Raw genomic sequence first — 20,895 nt, 5'->3', positions numbered from 1 at the left:
TTTGTAGTAGGGCTTCATTTCAGTGTCTGTTTAGCTCTCTGGCACGTCCTGTTTAAAATTTCCCCCAGATAAAGTGTAGTGCCTTTCTCATTAACGAATGCTATACAAAGTCTCTGAACCTCTCTCGTTAGTATTTCTGATACTGGACTATAAAGCAGCTCTTCTCGTTGCGTTCTTGAGGGTCTTCAGTGAGTCTTACGCTGCATCTACCTTGTTCTTTTAACTGCTAGCTTTGTAATTATGGATACTGTAGGTCTCGCAGCTCAATTGTGCACCGTTTAGGCCAGTTTAAATCAGTGTTTGAACAGTTCAAGCCTGTGCACAGTTTAAGCCTGTTTACCCCAGTTTAAGCCTGTTTAAAGCAGCCGGCATAGACTGGAATAACTCTGCTGAGGAAACAAAGTTTATTTATTTATTTATTATTTTCGATTTATATCCTGCCTTCTCAGGGCGGCGTACATCAAGTTGATACAATAAAACACTGCATGAATGCAGTATTATAAAAACACATAAAAACAATAGACTTATAAAGTTTGAGTCCAGTGGCACCTCTAAGACCAACAGAGTTTGATACTGAGTATAAGCTTTTGTCTCTCTCTCTGTGTTTGTGTGTGTGTGTGTATCTACGCTTCTTCAGATACATTGAAGAAGTGTGCCTGCGCACGAAGGCTTATACTCAGTATCAAACTTTGTTGGTCTTAGAGGTGCCCCTGGACTCAAACTTTGTCCCTTCGCTTCAGACCCGACGCAACGACCCACCTGATCTAGTTTCAAAAGTATTCTAACGTTCCATACAAGTATTTGTGCCTGTCCGGCTTATGGCTCTGAGAAGGCGACAGTCGCTAGAAAAGACAGCCGTGCTAGGCAAAGCTGAAGGCGGAAGGACGAGAGGAAGACCCAGCCTGAGAGGGACTGATTCCATCAAGGGAAGCCACAAGAGCCCTCAGATGGCAAGACCAGAGCAAGGCTGGTTAACGCTAAGACGCTTTGGGGGGGACATTAATCCGTAGAGTAGCCACGAGTCGGAAGCGACGGGACTGTGCTCAGCGCGCACGGACGCTCGGCTGCGGTCTCCCCAGCAATGCACAGTTTCTCTTTGTGAGGTATCCTTTGGTGTCTGCTGGAATTCCAAAGCCACTGGGAGGATTCTTGCCAGGGCAGTAGGCAAGGTGCAGATTTTGAAGTGACGCTCTGAGATTGTGAGTGGCAAGTCGAGTCCGCGGACGTTGCTCCCGCTCAGTAAATGAGAACGATTTGGAGTTGCCACAGAGCTGTTCTTGCTTGGCCCGTGAGCCCTGGGCGGTTAGGTCAAGTCAGAATTTCATTGTCGCAGCCAAACTGCAGGTTTAACTGCAGGTTCATTTCTCGCTTTTGCATTTTAAATGTCTTCTTCTCAGATAGGGAAGCAGCCACGCTAGCTGCTGGTTGGCTGGCCCGGTATTGGTTTCTGCAAAGCAGCTGTGCTCGGGCCACGCTTGAAGAGGCTTTCAAATTTTAGGAGATTTTTCTGTTTCGTGTGTCCAGTTTGTCTCTGGAGCTCAGTTTACTGAGCATCTGGCGTGTGGTTTGGGTGGGCTGCAGGTTAAACGCAGGTTCTCGTCTAAGGCTGTACTCAGGAAGCTCAAGTTAAGGAAAGAATTAACATTTTCTACTTCTCCCCCCCCCCCCCGGGCCGTTTTCTGACCAACGAGAAATATGTACTGCTCATTTCCTTTGCACAGCTAAGTGTCTTGTTTCTTTTCCTGAATGGTCGACCCACCAACTGCCCTCTTGTCGTTTTGTTTCAGTAGCTGCATACTGAAGAAGTGGATGTTCATGATAACATGTCCAATGTTTCCGTGGATAGAAGCATCAGACAGCAAGAGATCAAAAAGGGACTGCAGTTTATACAGTAAGGCCTTCCTCGTTCCTGGATGTCTGTTGGAGGAGGCGGTGGGATTCTTAACGTCTGTGTTTGCTTTGGTTTAAAGCAACCGGTGTAATTGCCTTGGTTTAAACCCAAACTTGCGTTGACTGAAGAAATACGTGGGACCTTGTGTGTGTACAGCGTAATGATTAGCCAGCTTGGCCTTTCAGTGCACAGATAGGCACAGAATGGTCTGCCTTCCATTTGCCCGTGTGAGCAGCGGCATTACTAAAGGGGCAGCGTCTGGCGGGCAGCGGGCTTTAATCTCCCTTTAGTGCCGAGGAAACGTGCCTCTGTGAATGGCAGAGTAGGATGCGGATGTAAGAAAACCAAGGCTGCCTGAGCATGCAGGCAGCACCCTTGTGCCTGCAGACCGTGCGAAAAGCTCTTCCCCGCAGGGATCGGACTCTACGGCTGTTTGAATGTCCAGTTCAGATGCAGGCTTTCCCCCGGAGAGCACCGCGTTCAGGGGCCCAGAACCGGTTGGCCCTCCCGAGTCTTAAGGAGGCCAGGCTGTCGACAACCAGGGCCAGGGCCTTCTCGGTGGCGGATCCATCCTGGTGGAACGAGCTCCCAGGAGAGATCAGGGCCCTGCGGGACCTCTTACAGTTCTGCAGGGCCTGTAAGAAGGAGCTCTTCCGCCAGGTTTCTGGAGTTGCCGCCACCACTAAACATTAACAACTAGTAGTTGAAGGACAGGAAGCCCTGTTGTCTCTGGAATTGGTAATAGCGGCCTGTGCCAGCCGCCTGAAACACACACCTGAAGAAGACTTAGGAGCCGGTTACGGGAAGAAAGAGTTGATATGGGAGCCGTCGTTGATTCAGTAACAATACTAGCACCCACTATGTTATTGTTAATTGGTTCTAGCGTTGCTTATTTATTTATTTATTATTTATTTATTTTTGACATTTTTGCCCCACCCTCCCCGTGAGCGGGCTCAGGGCGGCTTACAAGGGGCCAGAGCCCACGTAAAACATAATAAAAGCGATAAAACCATTAAATAACACAGATAAAAATAAAGTGCTCCATGAAAACAGGATGGTCCCCAAATAAATCTCATGATGGTAACAGTTCTTTGGGGGTGATCTTGTCCTGTAGTTGGTTCCAAGTAAGTCCGGTGGTACCAGTGCCACGTGGTGTTGTAGAAGATCTTCCCTAGCCCCGTTGTTATCCACACCATTGGTGGTGGTGGTGGTGGTGGCAGTGGCGGCCCCTATGCGAAAGCCTGGCGGAAGAGCTCCTCCAGGCCCTGTGGAACTGCCTAAGGTCCCGCAGGGCCCTGATCTCCTCCGGGAGCTCATTCCACCAGGTAGGGGCCGCCACCGAAAAGGATCTGGCCCTGGTCGTGGCAAGCCTTGCCTCCCGGGGGCCTGGAATCACCAGGCGATGTTGTGTCCCCGACCAAAGTGCTCTTGGGGGTATATGTGGGGAAAGGCGGTCCCTCAGGTAAGTCGGACCCTGGCCATGCTTTAAATGTCCTAGTTGTTTTACTGTAAAGAGAGGCTGATTTTATGTAACCCGGCCTTGGCTAGGAATCTGAGAAATAAATCAATAAATAATAAAATAAGCGTGAGCTATTCGTCATGCTCCCCCTTTCTCTGCCGCTCTGAACGTCCTGGCTGACTTGGCAGGGCCCAGCTTCCGTGCTTTAAAACGGGGAAAGAGACAGTTTTTTTTGGAAAGAGTCCGTTCTTCATGCCGGTGACCTCCCAGCCTACAGTTCTGGGGAGGGACCGTGGCTCAGCCTTCAGGCCGCAGTCTTGCATGCGGCAGATGCTGAGCTGGGACTCTTCTCCACCTGTTACGAAGCACGGATGACCCTGAGCTCCCGACTCCGGCTTGGGGAATTCTCAGAGATGTGGAGAAGGGGGTGCTTGAGAACACAGCAGTTTCAGTACCCTAGACGAGCCCGAACGTCTTGGAGCCTGGAAGCCAAACCCTGATCAGCCGTTGCTAGTCCTTGGATGGGAGACCTCCAAGGAAGCCCAGGGTTGCCACAACGCAGGGGCCGGCAAGGGCAAAGCACCTCTGTTTGTCTCTTGCCCAAACCCGGATGGCCCAGGCGAGCCCGTTCTCTTCTGGTCTCAGAAGCTAAGCAGGGTCGGCCCTGGGTTAGTACTTGGGTGGGAGACCAGCAAGGAAGTCCGGGTTCGCTACGCAGAGGCAGGCAATGGGCAAACCCCCTCTGCACCTTCTTTGCTTTGAAAACCCCATCGGGCTCGCAACCTGGCAGCTCTTGGTTAATTGTTGGAATGTCGTAACCACAAGTTGGAGCTGCAGTGGCTCAAGGGGTTAAGACGCTGAACTGCAGGCTGTGGAAGGTCGGTAGTTCAGCAGTTCGAGGCCCGAGTGTGCCGCATGAGGGAGGGAGCTCCCGTCTCTAGTTCCAGCTCCTGCCAACCTAGCAGTTCGAAAGCAAGAAATTGCAAGTAGATAAATAGGGACCACTTCGGTGGGAAGGTAGCAGCGTTCCGTGCGCCTTGGTGTTTAGTCATGCCGGCCACATGACCACGGAAACATCTTCGGACAGCGCTGGCTCTTCGGCTTTGAAACGGAGATGAGCGCCGCAACCCTAGAGTCGGACTTGACTGGCTTTCAAGCAAGGGAACCTTTACCTTTAAATAGGTACCACTTCAGTGGGAAGGTAACAGCGTTCCGTGCGACTTGGTGTTTAGTCATGCCGGCCACATGACCACGGAAACGTCTTCGGACAGCGCTGGCTCTTCGGCTTGGAAACGGAGATGAGCACCACAACCCTAGAGTCGGACTCGACTGGCTTTCGAGCAAGGGAACCTTTACCTTTAACCACAAGTTAAAAAAAGCTTTCAAGGTGGGGAGTTTCCCCCCCCCCCCCCCAGTTCTCTTGGCTATATACCATTTGGGCAAGGCCTGCATACATTTTAAAATACTCCATTCTGGTTTCTCCTAGGTCTACGTTACCCTTCCCCGGGACACAAGAGCAATATGAGGTAACTTTCCTCCCTTCTCTGTTGTGGCTGTAAATCTGACACGTCTTTGTAAGCCGTTCGGCTACGTGGCGTTCCTTCCCTTCGCTAGCTGTTGCTCTGAGGCAGTCGGGGAGTCCTGTCTTGGCAGATCAGCAGGTTACGCTTACGGTCCCAGCATGGTGGAGGGCGGGGGCTTTATGTTTTGCATAGCACAGGGACTGACTTGGGACTGCGGAAGGGAGGGGAGGGGCGATCCGGCCTCTCTGACTGGGCTACAGGAGCAAAGGCCGCTGTGAGGACAGGGAGCCCTGGCGTAGCCTCAGTTGGGCACCCGGGTTCCCTCTCTTCCGACCCGGTTGGGCCGGTCACCCTACCCCCTCCCCTTCTCTCCCGTGGTCTCTTGAGTGCGTAAATGGAAGGCGATGGCCCCCTTCGCTTGACCGGTACGAGTTGCTTTGGGAGACCCTTACCTGAAAAAAGCAGGGTACAGAGACAGCGAGTGATTCGGATTAGGGTGGCGAAGATGGCAAAGTCTGTGTTGTGGCGGGGCGGGAATGCCGGTGGTGGCCCTCAGCGGCTGCTCTGATGTATCACAGTTTTGCACGGCTGGGACCACAGCTGTGCAGAATTTCTTCAAAATATCTATTTGAACTTTGGAATCAAGTTCTACAATAGTTCCACAAAAAATGGAATTGTCTGGAATAGCGGCTCACAATATATATTTAATTTTATAAATTTTATGGATAATAAGAGTGTGCAACAGCATGAAGATTGCATATACAAAAGGCAAACAGTAGATAGCCACAAAAGATTGAGTGTTAAAACATACGTTAGAGATAGATCACAATATATATTTAATTTTATAAATTTTATGGATAATAAGAGTGTGCAACAGCATGAAGATTGCATATACAAAAGGCAAACAGTAGATAGCCACAAAAGATTGAGTGTTAAAACATACGTTAGAGATAGATCACAATATATATTTAATTTATAAAAGAAGAGTTGATAATAAGATAATAAAATAAGAATTGATAATAAGAGTGTACAACAGCATGAAGATTGCATATACAAAAGGCAAACAGTAGATAGCCATGATTGAGTGTTAAAACATACATTAGCGATAGATCACAGTATATGTTTAATTTATAAAATAAGAGTTGATAATAAGATAATAAAATAAGAATTGATAATAAGAGTGTACAACAGCATGAAGATTGCATATACAAAAGGCAAACAGTAGATAGCCATAAAAGATTGGGTGTTAAAACATACATTAGCGATAGATCATAACATTTGACATAGTCCATTTGTCATTGAGAACAACCATAGACTTGTGAACCTGAGATCAAATTGTTAAAACAGTGGAATAGTCCAGTGTACAATTTAAAGAAATGAAAGGTCCGGTGCAAAACATGGAAATACAATAAAGTATAAAGTACAAAGTGAATAACAACCTTGGCAGCTCACAATAAATGATCAACAATCAGGACATATAACACTTCAGTGTGGAAAAAGTCCTAATTACAAAGTTCCAAAAAGTCTCCAGGAGGCCAATGCACTATTCTGGAGTGTCAACGAGTTTCCTTGATCTTTGTCAGAATCGCCTGAATGGAACCTGAGCACACATAACAGTTCAACAACCCTTCATCCCAACCCTAACAGCTGTCTTGTCAGTTTCAAATCGTCAATGTGGTTGTCATTTGAAATTGACAAGACAGCTGTTAGGGTTGGGATGAAGGGTTGTTGAACTGTTGTGTGTGCTCAGGTTCTATTCAGGCAGTTCGGACGAAGTCTTTTTGGAACTTTGTAATTTTTTGTGGAAGCTTTTTGTGGAAGCATTGTAGAATTTGATTCCAAGGTTCAAATAGATATTTTGAAGAAATTTTGCTACATACACACGGAGACCTTTATTGGCATATGTTAGGTTACAGGAAGAAACAAAAGTGGATAAATAGGTAACAAGGAGAAATGAATCAATCACATGCATCTATACATTGTGCAGACGGTCCTTGATTACCAAACTTTAAAAAGAGGCTACGTTTTCAGTTATTTCGGGTGACAAATCATTCAAGAGGTAGCGCACCTTAAAAGCGTCTGGACAGCCTATCATGTAAAATAAGATTGGACCTAAAAAGGTAAGACGTATCTCATCATTGTTACTAGAAATAATGCCCGTTGCGGAAATAAATACAACGGGATCTTGAAAGAGGCTCTGGGAGAGTGCTCTGGCTTTGGGCAAACAGTGTCAGTTTCCTGTGGCGACCTCAGCAGGGTTTAATGACAGAGTCCACTGTTTTCTCCAGAGGGACTGATCTCTGCTACCTGAAGAGCATTTGTATGTTTGAGTTATCTGTAGCCCTCACCTGGAGAGTGGTAACCATTGTTACCCATTCTCCTCTCCCCTATGAGGTATGTTATGCAACTGAAAATCCCAACTGCCTTGCGGGGGGGGGGGGGGGTTTGGGGGGGGGAATGGCCTGAAGTCCAATCAGCTTCCATATGCAAAAGACCAGGTTGTCGCAGCAGTTGTGGTGTGGGCGGGACCCGGGCTTTGCCTTCTGATTGGTGGCGATATATGCTGAGGAGCAGTGCCATCAGCCATACACTAAGGGAGTGCATTTTAGAATTAGAACTTTGGCACCCACTATTCAATTATATATAAGGAGAGATAGGTAACAGCAGATGGAAGCATATTGCATCTAGCAAGTGCAAATGCTCGGCGCAATTGTGGAGCGTAAAGGGCTGATAAGTATGAAGGCCGATGGCCGATAGTTGGAAGGATTCCAAAATTCGAGGGGGAGCAGGCTTTGCTTGCATCGCTAACTAGTTTTTGCATTTCTATATCCAGGATTCTACGTTTAATTAACTGATATGCCTTTGTGAAAGATAACTTATACAGAGAATCCATGGATAGACCCATTGTAATTATTTTCTTCACTGTGTAAGAATTTTGCACATCATGACAGTTCACCGTGGTCCTTTTATTTATTGCTAGGACTGCAGCTGTGGCCGAGAGAAGGCACTGGAATACTTTCTGTATCCCTTATTTATTTGCCACGGTCTCACTGGCAGCGGTTTCTAGGACTGTATCAGGAAGGGCCAGATAACAGCTGCCCCCTTCTGTTGTTGCTTTGAGAGAGCCCAGCAGGCGTTCCTAGGGAAGAGGCCTCTGATAGAGTTCAAAGGCACGGATTGGCTTGTGAGCGCTTCTTTTTGTTCCAGGTATTCCTACGAGAGCTTGTCAAGAACCTGTTTAACGAAGGGAATGATACGTACCGAGAGGGCGACTGGGACGGGTCACTGAACCACTACTCCGAAGCTTTAAACATCGCAGATTATGCCAATAGCGAGGGAATCCACATCTCCGACGAAATAATAGAGAGGATGCACGTGAACCGTATAGCGTGTTATTCTAAAAAGGTGAGCGGTGCCTGTCTCGTTGCTCTTCTGAGACCTGCTTCGAAGGCGGGGGGGAGTCAGTCCTTTGCCCTTGAAACCAAGTTACGAGCCTCTCTTGCGGCTCGAGTTGGCAACCGAGGAGGGGGCAAAGCGCACTGGCTCAGGAGGCTGGGTGATGCCCAGGGCCTTCGGGAGCCAGGCACAGTTCCTCTGAACGAGATCAGGCCGGGTGCCTATTAGAAAAACAGCCCCGGAGCCCTGACTTGGATGGCCCAGGGAAGCCCGATCTCATCAGATCTCGGAAGCCAAGCAGGGCCGACCCTGCCAAGTACTTGGATGGGAGACCTCCAGGGAATACCAGGGCCGGGAAGCCACAGGCAGGCTCTCAAGCCACTTCTCTGAACGGCCTCCATGCCACAGTAGGAGTCGCCAGAGGTTGCCATGACTTCCAGGCACACACACACAGCACACAGAAGAAGAAGAAGAGATTGGGTTTATACCCCATGGCCCTTCACTACCCAGAGGTGTCTCAGAGCGGCTTCCAAACTCCTTTCTCTTCCCCTCCCCACAACAGACACCCCTGTGAGGCAGGTAGGGCTGAGAGAACTCTGACAGAAACTGCTCTTTTTCAAGGACAGCTCTTGTCAGAACTAGGGCTTGCCCAAAGTCATCCAGCCAGGTGCAAGTGGAGGAGTGGGGAATCAAACCCGGTTCTCCCAGATTAGAGTCCGCGTACTTAACCACTACACTAATCTGGTTCAAAGTTCATTCCTTTCTTTCCATCCATCCCTTCCTCCCTCCCCTATCTCCTTCCTTCCTTCCTTCCTTCCTTCCTTCCTTCCTTCCTTCCTTCCTTCCTTCCTTCCTCTCTCCCCATCTGAAGGTATCAATTTAATGTTGTTAAAAAGCAAATTTGCATATTTTTTCAATAAAAACGTGTGTGTGATATTTGTTCATGTCTTGCGGCTCTAAAACATCTGACATTTATTCGGTGTGGCTCTTACGTTAAGCAAGTTTGGCCACCCCTGAACTAAAGGGATGTTGCAGAGGGTGGTTACAGTTCAAGGCAGTGGGATGGGGGGGGGAGAGGGGAAAGGGAGGCAGGAAGGAATATTTCCTCTCTTGCTGCTGAGCTTTTAGAGACAGAAGGCCTGGATTGGGTTTCACAGGGTGGAACGACAACAGTTCTTCGGCAGGAAGGCGCCTGGGATTCAAAAGGTCACGCAGCTGAGAGAGGGTCACAGACTGCCGCCCCCGCACGTACGCGATTCAGAAACGGGATTCGGCGGCGCAGCGAACCCGACCCGGCGTCTCGCACCCCTGGGTCTGAGTCGCCAAACGTTCTAAGCCCACCTTTTCTTTTGTCACTCCACCGGTACCAGGGCCTGCACGATAAAGTTCTGGAAGACTGCGGGATCGTTTTAAAGCTGAACGGGAACAATTTCAGAGCTCTCTACCGGAGAGCGAGAGCCTTGAAGGAGCTGGGGAGGTACCAGGAGGCTTACGATGCGGTGGCGAAATGTTCCCTGGCGGTACCACAAGTAAGCAAATCCTACCGGCGGGCGGTTGGCCTTGATGCTGCTCGGCATTGGGGGAAGCGATGCTGTGACGTCCTCCTTATTGGGGAGGACCAGTTCCCTTTAAAAGTTCTCTTTTTATTCTGTTTATCTGGGTATATACGACTGCCACTAGGAAATTTTAAGGATTTCCAAACCTTTATACTTTACTGTTGCTCTTCCTATTTTGGTAGACCGAGTTCAAGGCTTACGAGGAACTATGTGGTCCTGAGGAAGTATTTATTTCAGAGCTGGTATACTTGAATGAAAGAGGATTTATTGAAATAAATCATAAATAAGAGGGTAGAACAATGTAACTAGTAATGTGTAAATACTGAACAATTGCTTGGTGTATCACACACAATCTTCTCCCTTACTGACAGGGATCTTTTCAGGTAGCTTTGTATCACTGGTTTATCTCAATGCCATACAGGTTCACTGTCTCTTTCCAGTCTGTTATAACACCCAGACTTTACTATAACATTTCTTCACTTAAACTTCACGTTTTCCTAAACTTAGCCCTCAGATCTCTTATACTTTCTCTCAGAACAACCTCAGCTGTTCTTAACTGCTTCAACACAGAACTAACTTATTCCACACAGGACTGCTTCTCTCTCCTTTCACACACAGAACTCCCTCAACTTATCTACTCTCAAACCTGTAACTGTAAAACCTGACTGACATACATACTCATCCACTCATTTTCACTTCCAAAAACCCCTCCCCCTCTCTGTCAACCACCAGTCATACCACACTTGCCTCTCTCAACCACTCTATCTACCACCGTCATGCAACCAAACTTTTAAAGAGACACGCCCACACAAAAACAAGGAATCGTTACAGATGCGCCTTAGAGTGTTCTTGCAGGGGGATGTTGACAAAGCTTAGCCTCTTTTAAGCCCCACCGCCCCGCCCCACTTTGCGTTCATCACGTGGGCCTCCTGGAGCATTGGGGGGGGGGCAGTGCTTAAAATTCTGTCACTCCGACTCTGTGCTCAAAGACCTCCAGGCCGTTTTAATGGGCAAGCTCCTCCGGGGAAGAGGCCAGCGATCAGGGGCGGATCCTGTTCTCTCGTGCTGTGAGATTCTCACAAGTCTATTCTCTGCTCGACGGGTCTGCGCGTTGAGCCGCTTTTATTGGATGAAGGGGAAGGAAGTCCTGCGCTTTATTAAAGCGGCTGGGATTATCTTTCACGCTTTCTCTCTCTCTCTCTTTTGCTTTCAAATAGGATGAAAGCGTGATAAAATTAACTCAAGAGCTCGCTCAGAAGCTAGGATTAAAAATAAGAAAAGCCTACGTTCGAGCAAAAGTAAGTTCCCAGGGTGTGTGTGTGTGTCTGTGTGTCTGTCTCTCTCTCTTTTTTACAATGTTGGTTTTGATACCTGGCTGTTCCGTATCAGCTGCTCACAACCATCTGCTTGATTGCAGCTTCCCGCCAACCCTGCCTCTGGAGTAGTGTCTAATAAGGTAAGAATTGTTTCCCGTCTTTCTGTGAACTGCGCTTTCGGGTGTTGATGGAACAGTTTCCCTCTTAGGAGAGCCGGAATGGGAATCCTGACAATAGACGCTGCATTCCCATGAAGACACATGAAGTTGCCTTGTCCTGAATCACACCATTGGTCTTTCAAACTCAGTAAGGTCTACTCCGACTGGCAGCTGCTCTCCAGGGTCTCAGGCAGAAGCCTTTCACATCCCCTGCTGTCTGGTCCTAACTGGAGATGCCGGGGATTGAACCTGGGACCTTCTGCATGCCAAGCAGAGGCTCTGCCACTGAGCCATGGCCCCTCTTCACAGCTCTCCAGGGTCTCAGGCGGAGGTCTTTCCCATCACCTCCTGCCTGGCCCTTTTTAACTGGAGATGCTGGGGATTGAACCTGGGACCTTCTGCATGCCAAGCAGAGGCTCTACCAATGAGCCACGGCCCCTCTTCACAGCTCTCCAGGGTCTCAGGCGGAAGTCTTTCCCATCACCTCCTGCCTGGTCCTTTTTAAGTGGAGATGCCGGGGATTGAACCTGGGACCTCCTGCAGGCCAAGCAGATGCTCTTAAACTGAGCCACGGCCCCTCTTTACAGCTCTCCAGAGTCTCAGCGGAAGTCTTTCCCATCCCCTCCTGCCTGGTCCTTTTTAACTGGAGATGCTGCTGGGGATTGAACCTGGGACCTCCTGCAGGCCAAGCAGAGGCTCTTCCACTGAGCCACAGCCCCTCTTTACAGCTCCCCAGGGTCTCAGATGTAGAGGTCCTTCCCATCCCCTCCTGCCTGGGCCTTTTTAACTGGAGATGCCGGGGATTAAACCTGGGACCTCCTGCAGGGCAAGCAGATGCTCTTCAACTGAGCTACAGCCCCTCCATTACATTTCTAAATCGAATGGCCCTTAAATTTCTAAACTGCCTTGTGAGCGTCACCAGATCTTGGCAGCAGAATCATGAGCCAGGTTTGTAAAGTAGCCACAGGAAATGAAATGTATTGTGCGTGATGTAGCTTGCTGTTTGAAGAAAGTACTGTTCTTACAGACAAGAATGTACAGGGCCTGTCTCATGCGCGCCGGCTGAGGGCCCGTTTAAGTAGGGTGTTTTTTTCTGCTGTTTTTTCCAACTTGTACAAAGTAGCATTATGAGAAAACACGTAAATTACATTGGACATTTTAGGATTTCAAAAACCACGTTGTTTTGTTCTTGCAGTAGCTTTTTTGGGTCTCCTGATGCCTGTTGGCGTGCTCAGCTCGAGTCTCTGAAATAGCCTGAAACTTTGCTTTTTGAGGGCCACGCCTGCCGCCTTTTTAGTATTCTCCTAATATTTTGTAGTCCTAATTGTGCTGTTCCTGGAGTGTCTCGTCTTTTTCGCTTGCATTGTCTTGCACCACGTAATCTGCCTTGAGTACCGGCGAGCTGTTGAAAACCAGAAGAATTCCCGCCCGAGGCAGCCGCTGTGCAGAACCTCATAACGGATGTTTTGCTTGCTTGCAGGGCTCAAATTCCTCTATAGAAGATATTGAATCAGGTGAGGCTTCTTGGACTATATACCGCCTTAACACGGAAAAGTTGTACGTAAAGAGCAATTCTGTGCTCCATCACCAGACTTATTTTTAAACAGGTCAGCTCAGAAAGGCTCCTGTCTTTCCCCTTTGCGCCCCTTCCAACATATTTCTACAGCTTGTGTTTCTGCAGTGATGTAATCTTCCCCCTTGCTGTGTTTGTTCCCTTCCGTACTAGTGCCAGATCCCCCGGTCTAACTTGTGGGGTAGCAGATTGGGTTGATGCTTGGCTGAAAGATAATGGGCCACGTTTGCCTCAGAGTACACAGGCAAAGGGCCTCATTCCCTGCGTGAAGGGCCTCTCCCTAGCGGAGTTAAGAGGAATGCTGTAACTTTACCTTCTGCAGAAGTTTGGTTCTTCACATAAATCATATTTTTACATGGGCTGTTGTCCTTGGGAGCAGAGTGGGGCGCAGAGGGTTCTGAAAAACATTGAGTTGCAGGCAGGATTGGGCCTCAGTTACGTTGGTGTTCCGTCTCCGTCCCGTTACAGTTCAGGGAGGATTGGGCGGTTTGTGTCGTTGTTGTCTTTACCTCACCCTTAAAAGAATCCCTGTTCTGAGGAGCTGTCTCTGCAAACCAAAATCTGTTTCAGATTTTTCCAGTTGGAAGGAAAAGCCTCTTTCATCCTCCTCCTCTTCCAGTTTTGCTCCCGACGTGTCCAGTGACCTGCCGCCGTTACCGGTCGCCTCTGTGGTGGGGCTTCCGGCCGAGAAGGGCTCGCTGCCTCGTGCCTCGCTGACCAACGGAGGCACCGTTTTTACCATGCCCGAAAGCTGTTTAGACTGTGGGGACGGAGATATCATCATCGGAGACGAACTGGATGAGTTGCTAGACTCGGTCTCTGACCCCGGTGAAAGCGTCATGGTAAGCTGCCCGCTGTTTTCCTTGGGATAAAGTTGATGAAAGCTCTGTCAGAATCAGAGAAAAAATTTCCACACGTTGCATCTCCCTGGAATGCTCTGTTTGTGGCCCCTCAATCGTCCGCAATAATTTCTCCTCCAGAATTGGTTCTCCAAGTAAGGAAGAAGCATTTTGTAGTTCAGTAGATAAAGAGGGGTGGTGGTGGTAGCCATCTTACTCTGTCTCTAGCAGTAGAAAAGAAAGCTCATGAAAGCTCTCGCCCTGCCACGGATTTTGTTAGTCTTTATTTATTTATTTATTTTTATAAATACTTTTATTAGTTTATGTAAAGAAAGTAGGAGCTGCGGTGGCTCAAGTGGTTAAGATGCTGAGCTGCAGGCTGTGGAAGGTCGGTAGTTCAGCAGTTCGAGACCCGAGTGTGCCGCATGACGGAGTGAGCTCCCGTCTCTAGTTCCAGCTCCTGCCAACCTAGCAGTTCGAAAGCAAGACATTGCAAGTAGATAAATAGGTACCGCTTCGGTGGGAAGGGAACAGCGTTCCGTGCGCCTTGGTGTTTAGTCATGCCGGCCACATGACCACGGAAACGTCTGCGGACAGCGCTGGCTCTTCGGCTTTGAAACGGAGATGAGCACCGCAACCCTAGAGTCGGATTTGACTGGCTTTCGAGCAAGGGGACCTTTACCTTTAAAGAAAGTAGGGAAGGGTTGTTTCATCTCTCCTCCTTGCACTTTTAATGGTTCCAGAATTTGGCAGTCCTTTAGTAGAGCTATTATTCTCACGGCTGAGGTCAGCTTGATTCTCACCCGTAGATTAGTTCCTCTTGATTATAGCATTGCCCTGCCTCTTTGCACAGTTGGGCGCCGTAGTTCCTTTTCACTGTTGTTTGGGTCAGCTTGATTGTAGAGTTGTTCTGCTTCTTGCACAGTTCGGTGCTGGGGTTTCTTGCCAGTGATTTGATTTAATGCTGAAGGTTTTTGCTCTAATATCTGTTCAAAAGCCTCCTTGACTGCCTGGTTCACTTAGTCAATAATCACAGCCTGGATCTCCTCCCAAGATATTTGAAGCTTATCAGATTCTACGGAGCTCTCCAAACCTAAACATTGACTATAGATGGCAGACCATGAAAGAAAGCATTTCCACGTACAAGGAGAAGAGGCATAGATCCAAGAGAAGAAATTATAAAAAGAAAGAAAAAATTAAGATATAGGAATAAGACCGGCTTAGGGATTTTGTTATAAGATTGGTTTAGAGAATCCCTATTTATGTTTGACTGGTTAAGATGTGCTAGAATATATATATATAAAAATTTAGCCCTCATTTAAAATACTTATGGGAAGATGAAAACTAGCCTCATAAATAGTCTAACAAAAAAGAGTATGAATTGTATAAGAAAAAATCCGGTCTAGGGAATATCCATGAATGTTTATTAGAATAAGATTGTTCAAGGTTGATAATTGATAATTACATAGAATGTAAATTTATGGAGGTGTTAAGGTTTAAATTTTTTTTTATAAAAGATGTAATGCATTTAATTTTGGCTTAAGGATTTTAGAAGTCTTGACAACTTGTACAAAAAGCATGAAAAAAGAATCTTATTATGATGTAGGGGAATATTTAAATATATTTTGTAGAAGACTATTGTAGAATGCTTGGACAAAAAGGTAATCAGTAAGAACGTAAGAACATAAGAGAAGCCAATGTTGGATCAGGCCAATGGCCCATCCAGTCCAACACTCTGTCACACAGTGGCCAAAAATACCAGGTGCCATCAGGAGGTCCTCCAGTGGAAAATATGTTAACCTATTGAGTTGTAAAACTTAAAGATAGCTGTATAGAAAAATAGCAGGGGAATGTTTAGATATTGCTTAAATAGTAAACATATTATCGTAGCAAGAGTGGCATTTAGATATATATGTATGAGGTAGTTTAAAGGGTATAGTGTTACTAGTATTACTCTCATATCTGTTTGTATGTTTGTCATGTTTTGTTTGAAAATAATAAAAATCATTTCAAAAAAAAAAGTAGGGAAGAGGAAAGGAAGGAAAAAAAGGAATGTAAAAATATTCAAGTTCCAGTTTAACATTCTACATGCATATTTTCTTATTAGAATTTCACAACTATTTCATCTATCGTTCTTATTATTTTTCACTTAGTCTTATTTTCTCAATACTTGAGTTTTAACCAGTCATAGAACGCCCTCCGGGGTCCCATAAATTCTTCTTCCTTTTTTCCTTTTAATATATTTGTCAGCTTGTCCATTTCAGCACATTCCATAATCTTCGGCATCAACGCACGTAGCATTGGAATTTGCTGTGTCCTCCATGTCGTTGCAAATAAAATTTCTGGCAGCTGTCATAACATGTAAAATAAAATATCTTTGGTTCTTATCTAACTCGTCTGGCATACAGTTTAACGAAAATATCTCCGTGATTTTGCTAAAGGTGCCCCTGGACTCTTGCTCTTTCTACTGTCGTAGTTCAGTCGTTTGTCATGGGCTGCAAGTCGCAACCGCCTTTAGATAGTCATCCGGGCAGCATTTAGGAGGTGGTTGTAGGAATGCTGCAGGCACCACAGAGCCCCAGCAAAGCACACAAGTGTTTTGCACGGCAGTTTCGCAAGAGGTTCTCGCTCTGGAATTTCTTGCCTCCTGACTGCATCCTGAAGCAGAAGTCCCCGCCCATCACAGGAAGCAGCAATTTTGGAACCAGCCCCACAACCAGTAAAATCAGTACTAAAAATAAAATCCCATTTTAAAAGTTAGCGCCACACCAGCAGCCGATGCCAGTCTTCAGTGGCTGAGACAAAGTATAGGAGAACTCAAATACAAGTCGAATGGAGTTCCCTGAAGGTTTTGGGACCCTCTCGCAGCATTAAACGTGGACATTTTCCTTCCTCCTCCAGCCCAGCACCGTGGACAGAGGAGCCCTTCCCGTGGCCACCATCGCCCCCAGCGTCCCTTTCTCCACTCCGCTGCTGGGGACTTTGCCGGTCGGAGCCGGGTTCGTTCCCGCCGCTGCCTTTTCTGAAATGTATTCCCAGCCCTTGGTTTCCTCCTTGGACAACTTTTGTTGTTTAAGTACTTTTTCAATCAGTGATTCTAAAAGAGGTGAGGTGCCAGTCGTAATTTTTTTTTAAAAAACTTAACAGAAGGGGAGGGGTGTGTGTGTCTGAATAAAAGCCTTCTTCCCCTGCTAGGAAACAGGGCACACTGCTGGGGGCGGGGGGGGGGGGGGAAGCTCGCTTGGCCAGAGTCTAATTGAACGTAACCAGGGGTCATTTTGTAGAAAAAGAGGTGCAGGGGCTCATTAGCATAACCTATTTGCATAGGCCACACCCCCTGACATCACCGGAAGCGTGTCAGAAGGCGACACCCACCGCTCAGGCTCCACTGGACTGTTTTGGATTGCTAGCTATGGGGGGGGGGGAATGTGCAGATCTGCCCTCGCATAGGAGGGAGAGCTTGTACCTGAATAAAACTTGGTCTTAAAGGTGCCACTGGACTGTTTTGGATTGCTAGCTATTGGGGAGGGGGGACGCACAGATCTGTCCTCACAGAGGAGGGAGAGCTTGTACCTGAATAAATCCTGGTCTTAAAGGTGCCACTGGACTGTTTTGGATTGCTAGCTATGGGGGGGTGGTGTGAACGTGCAGATCTGCCCTCGCAGGGGAGGGAGAGCTGGTACTTGAAGGCGGGCGGGGGGGCTCTGCAACTTACCTGGCTGCTTCTTGCTCCTCGTGGCCCGACTGAGGGGTGCTGGGAGCAGGGGGCAGGGCTTGTTGCATGTGCCCGCCCCCTGGGCTCCTTACTGCCGGAGCTCGGCTCCTGTGCGTTCCCGCAGGAAATGAGCCCTGAACGTAGCATTCGTTAAGTGAAGAAAGGTACAGTCTTGTAAGGCAGGCCGCTGTTGGGTAAGGATGGCTCTCAGACTAGAACTGTGGACTGCTGATGTTTCCCTGAGCGGTAGAGTCCTGGTTCCCAGGGCTTCTTCCTGTCCCAGGAATTAAGAGAGGAGCGGGGGAATCCAACATGGCGGTTTGGTTTTTGCACCTTCCTCTTCTGCCCCTCTGGCAGCATGTTTGAGGATGGCCGCGCCAGGCGCTTGGTGATGGGCAGAAGCAGGGGTTAAGTGTGACGTGCCCATCTGAACAAAGGCGATGCTCTTTTCGGTTTACATGAGCGTAAGATGTCTGCAAACCTAACCTGTTTTTTTTTTTTTTTAAATCTTGTAACCCTTCAGATCTACCCAGTTCTACTTCTAGAGACGGCACATCAGCGTTAAACAGTAACTCTCCTCTTTTACTTGTAAGTGTGTCATGCGGATCGTGACTCTCCACGTGTCGCGCCCCCCCGCCCCGAGGCCGTTTCTATATTGCAGCCACCCTCTCCTGGGTTCCCTAGGGACGGGCGCCGACTGTCCGGGGAAGCCCTTAGGGTGTCTGCAGGAGCTCGGGGGCGCGGAGGCGTGTTCCCCTAGGGCTAGGAGAGAGAGGGCCTCAGGCCAGGGGCACACAAAGAAGAAGAAGAAGAAGAAGAAGAAGAGATTGGATTTATACCCCATGGCCCTTCACTGCCCAAAGGTGTCTCAGAGCGGCTTACAAACTCCTCTCCCTTCCCCCTCCCCACAACCGACACCCTGGGAGGCAGGTGGGGCTGAGAGGGCTCTTTTGAGGACTGCTCTTGAGAGAACAGCTCCGAGAGAACTTGTGACTGTCCCAAGGTCACACCAGCAGCTGCATGTGGAGGAGTGGGGAATCGAACCAGGTTCTCCCAGATTAGAGTCCGCACACTTAACCGCGACACCAAACTGACAGATGAAGGTTACTTCACCTCCCGGCTTCCTCAGAGTTCCGGGCAGTTTGCAGCCGCTCTCCCTTGCTTCCGCTCTCTCCCACGGCCTCCTTTCTCCCTCTCGGCCGTCTCCTTTCCCCCTTTTATAACCCCCCTTCGCGCCCAAGCTCCTCCAGCCCGCCGACCCTGCCTCCCTTCAAAGGGAGAAACGCCGCCACGCCCCGTGCTGGTCCCGCCCCCGTCTGTATGCCGGTGAGCTGCTCTGCCCAGCCAGCGCCGCGGCTCTGGAGCATGCCTCCCCTGTCCCCGCCCGGCGAGCGCGCCTCTTCGCCGCCTCGGCCTGCCACCTCTGGTGCCGTGGCGAGTGCTCAGGGCCTCCGCCACTCCACGGCCCCGATGTGCCTCCATGCCGCCGCTGGCCTGTGCCTTCCGCCGTGCCGACCGCCTCCCTTGTCGGCTCCGGCCATGCTCTATCGTCGCCAGCCGTCCCCCCAATGTCCCTGTAGCTGGTAAGTGCGGGGGGGGGGGCTTGGGGGGGCTGTTCGGGGGCCATCGTGGCGGGAGGCCCGGGACGCACTGGGACAAAGTATTTTTACAAACATAAATATCTGCACAAACTTTTAACAGATATCGGTTGTTCAGATTTAAATTCCTTCGTTGTCCTTGTTCAAAATTCTAACAGGAATGTCTTCTTAGAGGTGGGAATACATGAAACACGAGACTGAATGTTTTGCTTTTGTGCTAATAACACTTCCTCTGCATCAGTTTACAGATGAGAATGAAAAATGGATCACAAATTCACAGGCGACAACTTTGTTTCTTCCCGACAGATGAATGGGCCAACTAGCTTGTTTGGGTCTGAGAACTACGTTGGGATTTCAGGTCCGGCTCGGAACGACTACTCGAGTGTCTTTAGCAGCAGCCCCACGACCGTGCCGGTGTCGGCGGCATCCTCCCTGGTCGCGCGGAATCCCCTGGAAGGCACCCACGAGCTCAGGCAGGCCTGCCCGCTGTGCTTTGTCAAAACAGGTAAGGAGCGGCAGGAGGGACCCATGTGCTGCCACCGTCCCTTCCGCCTTACTCCCCCCCCTTCCTCTGAGAGATCAGGGGGCTTCTCAAAGTGTCCTTGAAGGACGGGGCGAGCAGACAAAACAACGCAGCGCTGGATGTACTGAGGATGTTGCTTTCTCCACTGCAGGGGCCGTGGCTCAGTGGAAGAGCCTCTGCTTGGCCTGCAGGAGGTCCCAGGTTCAATCCCCAGAGGCATCTCCAGTTAAAAAGGGCCAGGCAGGAGGGGATGGGAAAGGCTCCGCCTGAGATCCTGGAGAGGTGTCAAGAGGGTCTGTGGTTTAGTGGCAGAGCCTCTGCTTGGCATGCAGAAGGTCCCAGGTTCAATCCCCAGAGGCATCTCCAGTTAAAAAGGACCAGGCAGGAGGTGATGGAAAAGACCTCCGCCTGGGACACTGGAGAGCTGTAAAGAGGGGCTGTGGCTCAGTGGCAGAGCCTCTGCTTGGCATGCAGAAGGTCCCGGGTTCAATCCCCAGCAGCATCTCCAGCTAAAAGGATCAGGCAGGAGGTGATGGGAAAGACCTCCGCCTGAGATCCTGGAGAGCTGTAAAGAAGGACTGTGGCTCAGTGGAAGAGCCTCTGCTTGGCATGTGGAAGGTCCCAGGTTCAATCCCCAGAGGCATCTCCAGTTAAAAAGGACCAGGCAGAAGGGGATGGGACACGCCTCCCCCGGAGAGCTGTCAAGAGGGGCCGTGGCTCAGTGGCAGAGCCTCTGCTTGGCCTGCAGGAGGTCCCAGGTTCAGTCCCCAGAGGCATCTCCAGTTAAAAAGGACCAGGCAGGAGGGGATGGGAAGGACCTCTACACCTGAGACCCTGGAGGGCTGTCAAGAGGGGCCATGGCTCAGTGGAAGAGCCTCTGCTTGGCCTGCAGGAGGTCCCAGGCTCAATCCCTGGCAGCATCTCCAGTTTAAAAGGGCCAGGCCAGGGATGGGATGGTCCTCAGCATGGGCCGTGGCTCAGGGGTTCAATCGTGGGCCGGACGGAGGTGGTGCGGAAGACCCTTTTCTGCCCGAGACCATGGAGAGCGGCGGCCAGTCTGAGTAGGCAGGACTGGCCTTGGTGGACTGAGGGTCTGCTCTGGCAGAAGGCCGGTCCGTGTGTCCTGTATGGGTGAGAGGACTCTGTGCCCCACCACTGTGAAGAGCCTGGTGGAGGCAGGTTCTCCCCTGCCTCCCCTTTCCCATGGCTGCTCGCCTCCGAAGGTGACGCCGGGGGGAGGGGAGAGGCTTGTGGGGCAGCCGTATTGGGGAGAGGGAAGGGTGCCGCCCCCCTCCCCTAAAGCTCTCCCAACTCCCCCCCCCCCCCCCTCTCCTTTGTCGTCTCACGC

General features: G+C 49.5%; 1 protein-coding gene across 1 annotated transcript in view; it reads left to right on the top strand.

Annotated features, from left to right (window-relative positions):
- Positions 1–1,823: 1,823 nt before the first annotated feature.
- The window catches only part of ZC3H7A (zinc finger CCCH-type containing 7A), a 40,667-nt gene continuing 21,595 nt past the window's right edge, over positions 1,824–20,895 (top strand). Inside the window, exons 1-11 of the mRNA XM_015409909.1 lie at positions 1,824–1,891; positions 4,837–4,876; positions 8,081–8,278; positions 9,640–9,798; positions 11,043–11,123; positions 11,243–11,281; positions 12,780–12,813; positions 13,443–13,714; positions 16,613–16,817; positions 17,950–18,014; positions 19,331–19,529. Of these exons, the coding sequence (XP_015265395.1) occupies positions 1,824–1,891; positions 4,837–4,876; positions 8,081–8,278; positions 9,640–9,798; positions 11,043–11,123; positions 11,243–11,281; positions 12,780–12,813; positions 13,443–13,714; positions 16,613–16,817; positions 17,950–18,014; positions 19,331–19,529 (1,360 nt within the window). The remainder of the gene's footprint in view (positions 1,892–4,836; positions 4,877–8,080; positions 8,279–9,639; positions 9,799–11,042; positions 11,124–11,242; positions 11,282–12,779; positions 12,814–13,442; positions 13,715–16,612; positions 16,818–17,949; positions 18,015–19,330; positions 19,530–20,895) is intronic.

Source organism: Gekko japonicus, unplaced genomic scaffold, assembly GCF_001447785.1.
Source record: "Gekko japonicus isolate JY-2015 unplaced genomic scaffold, Gekko_japonicus_V1.1 scaffold78, whole genome shotgun sequence".
In the NCBI taxonomy this organism is placed as follows: domain Eukaryota; kingdom Metazoa; phylum Chordata; class Lepidosauria; order Squamata; family Gekkonidae; genus Gekko; species Gekko japonicus.
Note: the sequence above shows the minus strand (reverse complement) of the source record. Positions and strands in the feature narration are given on the sequence as shown.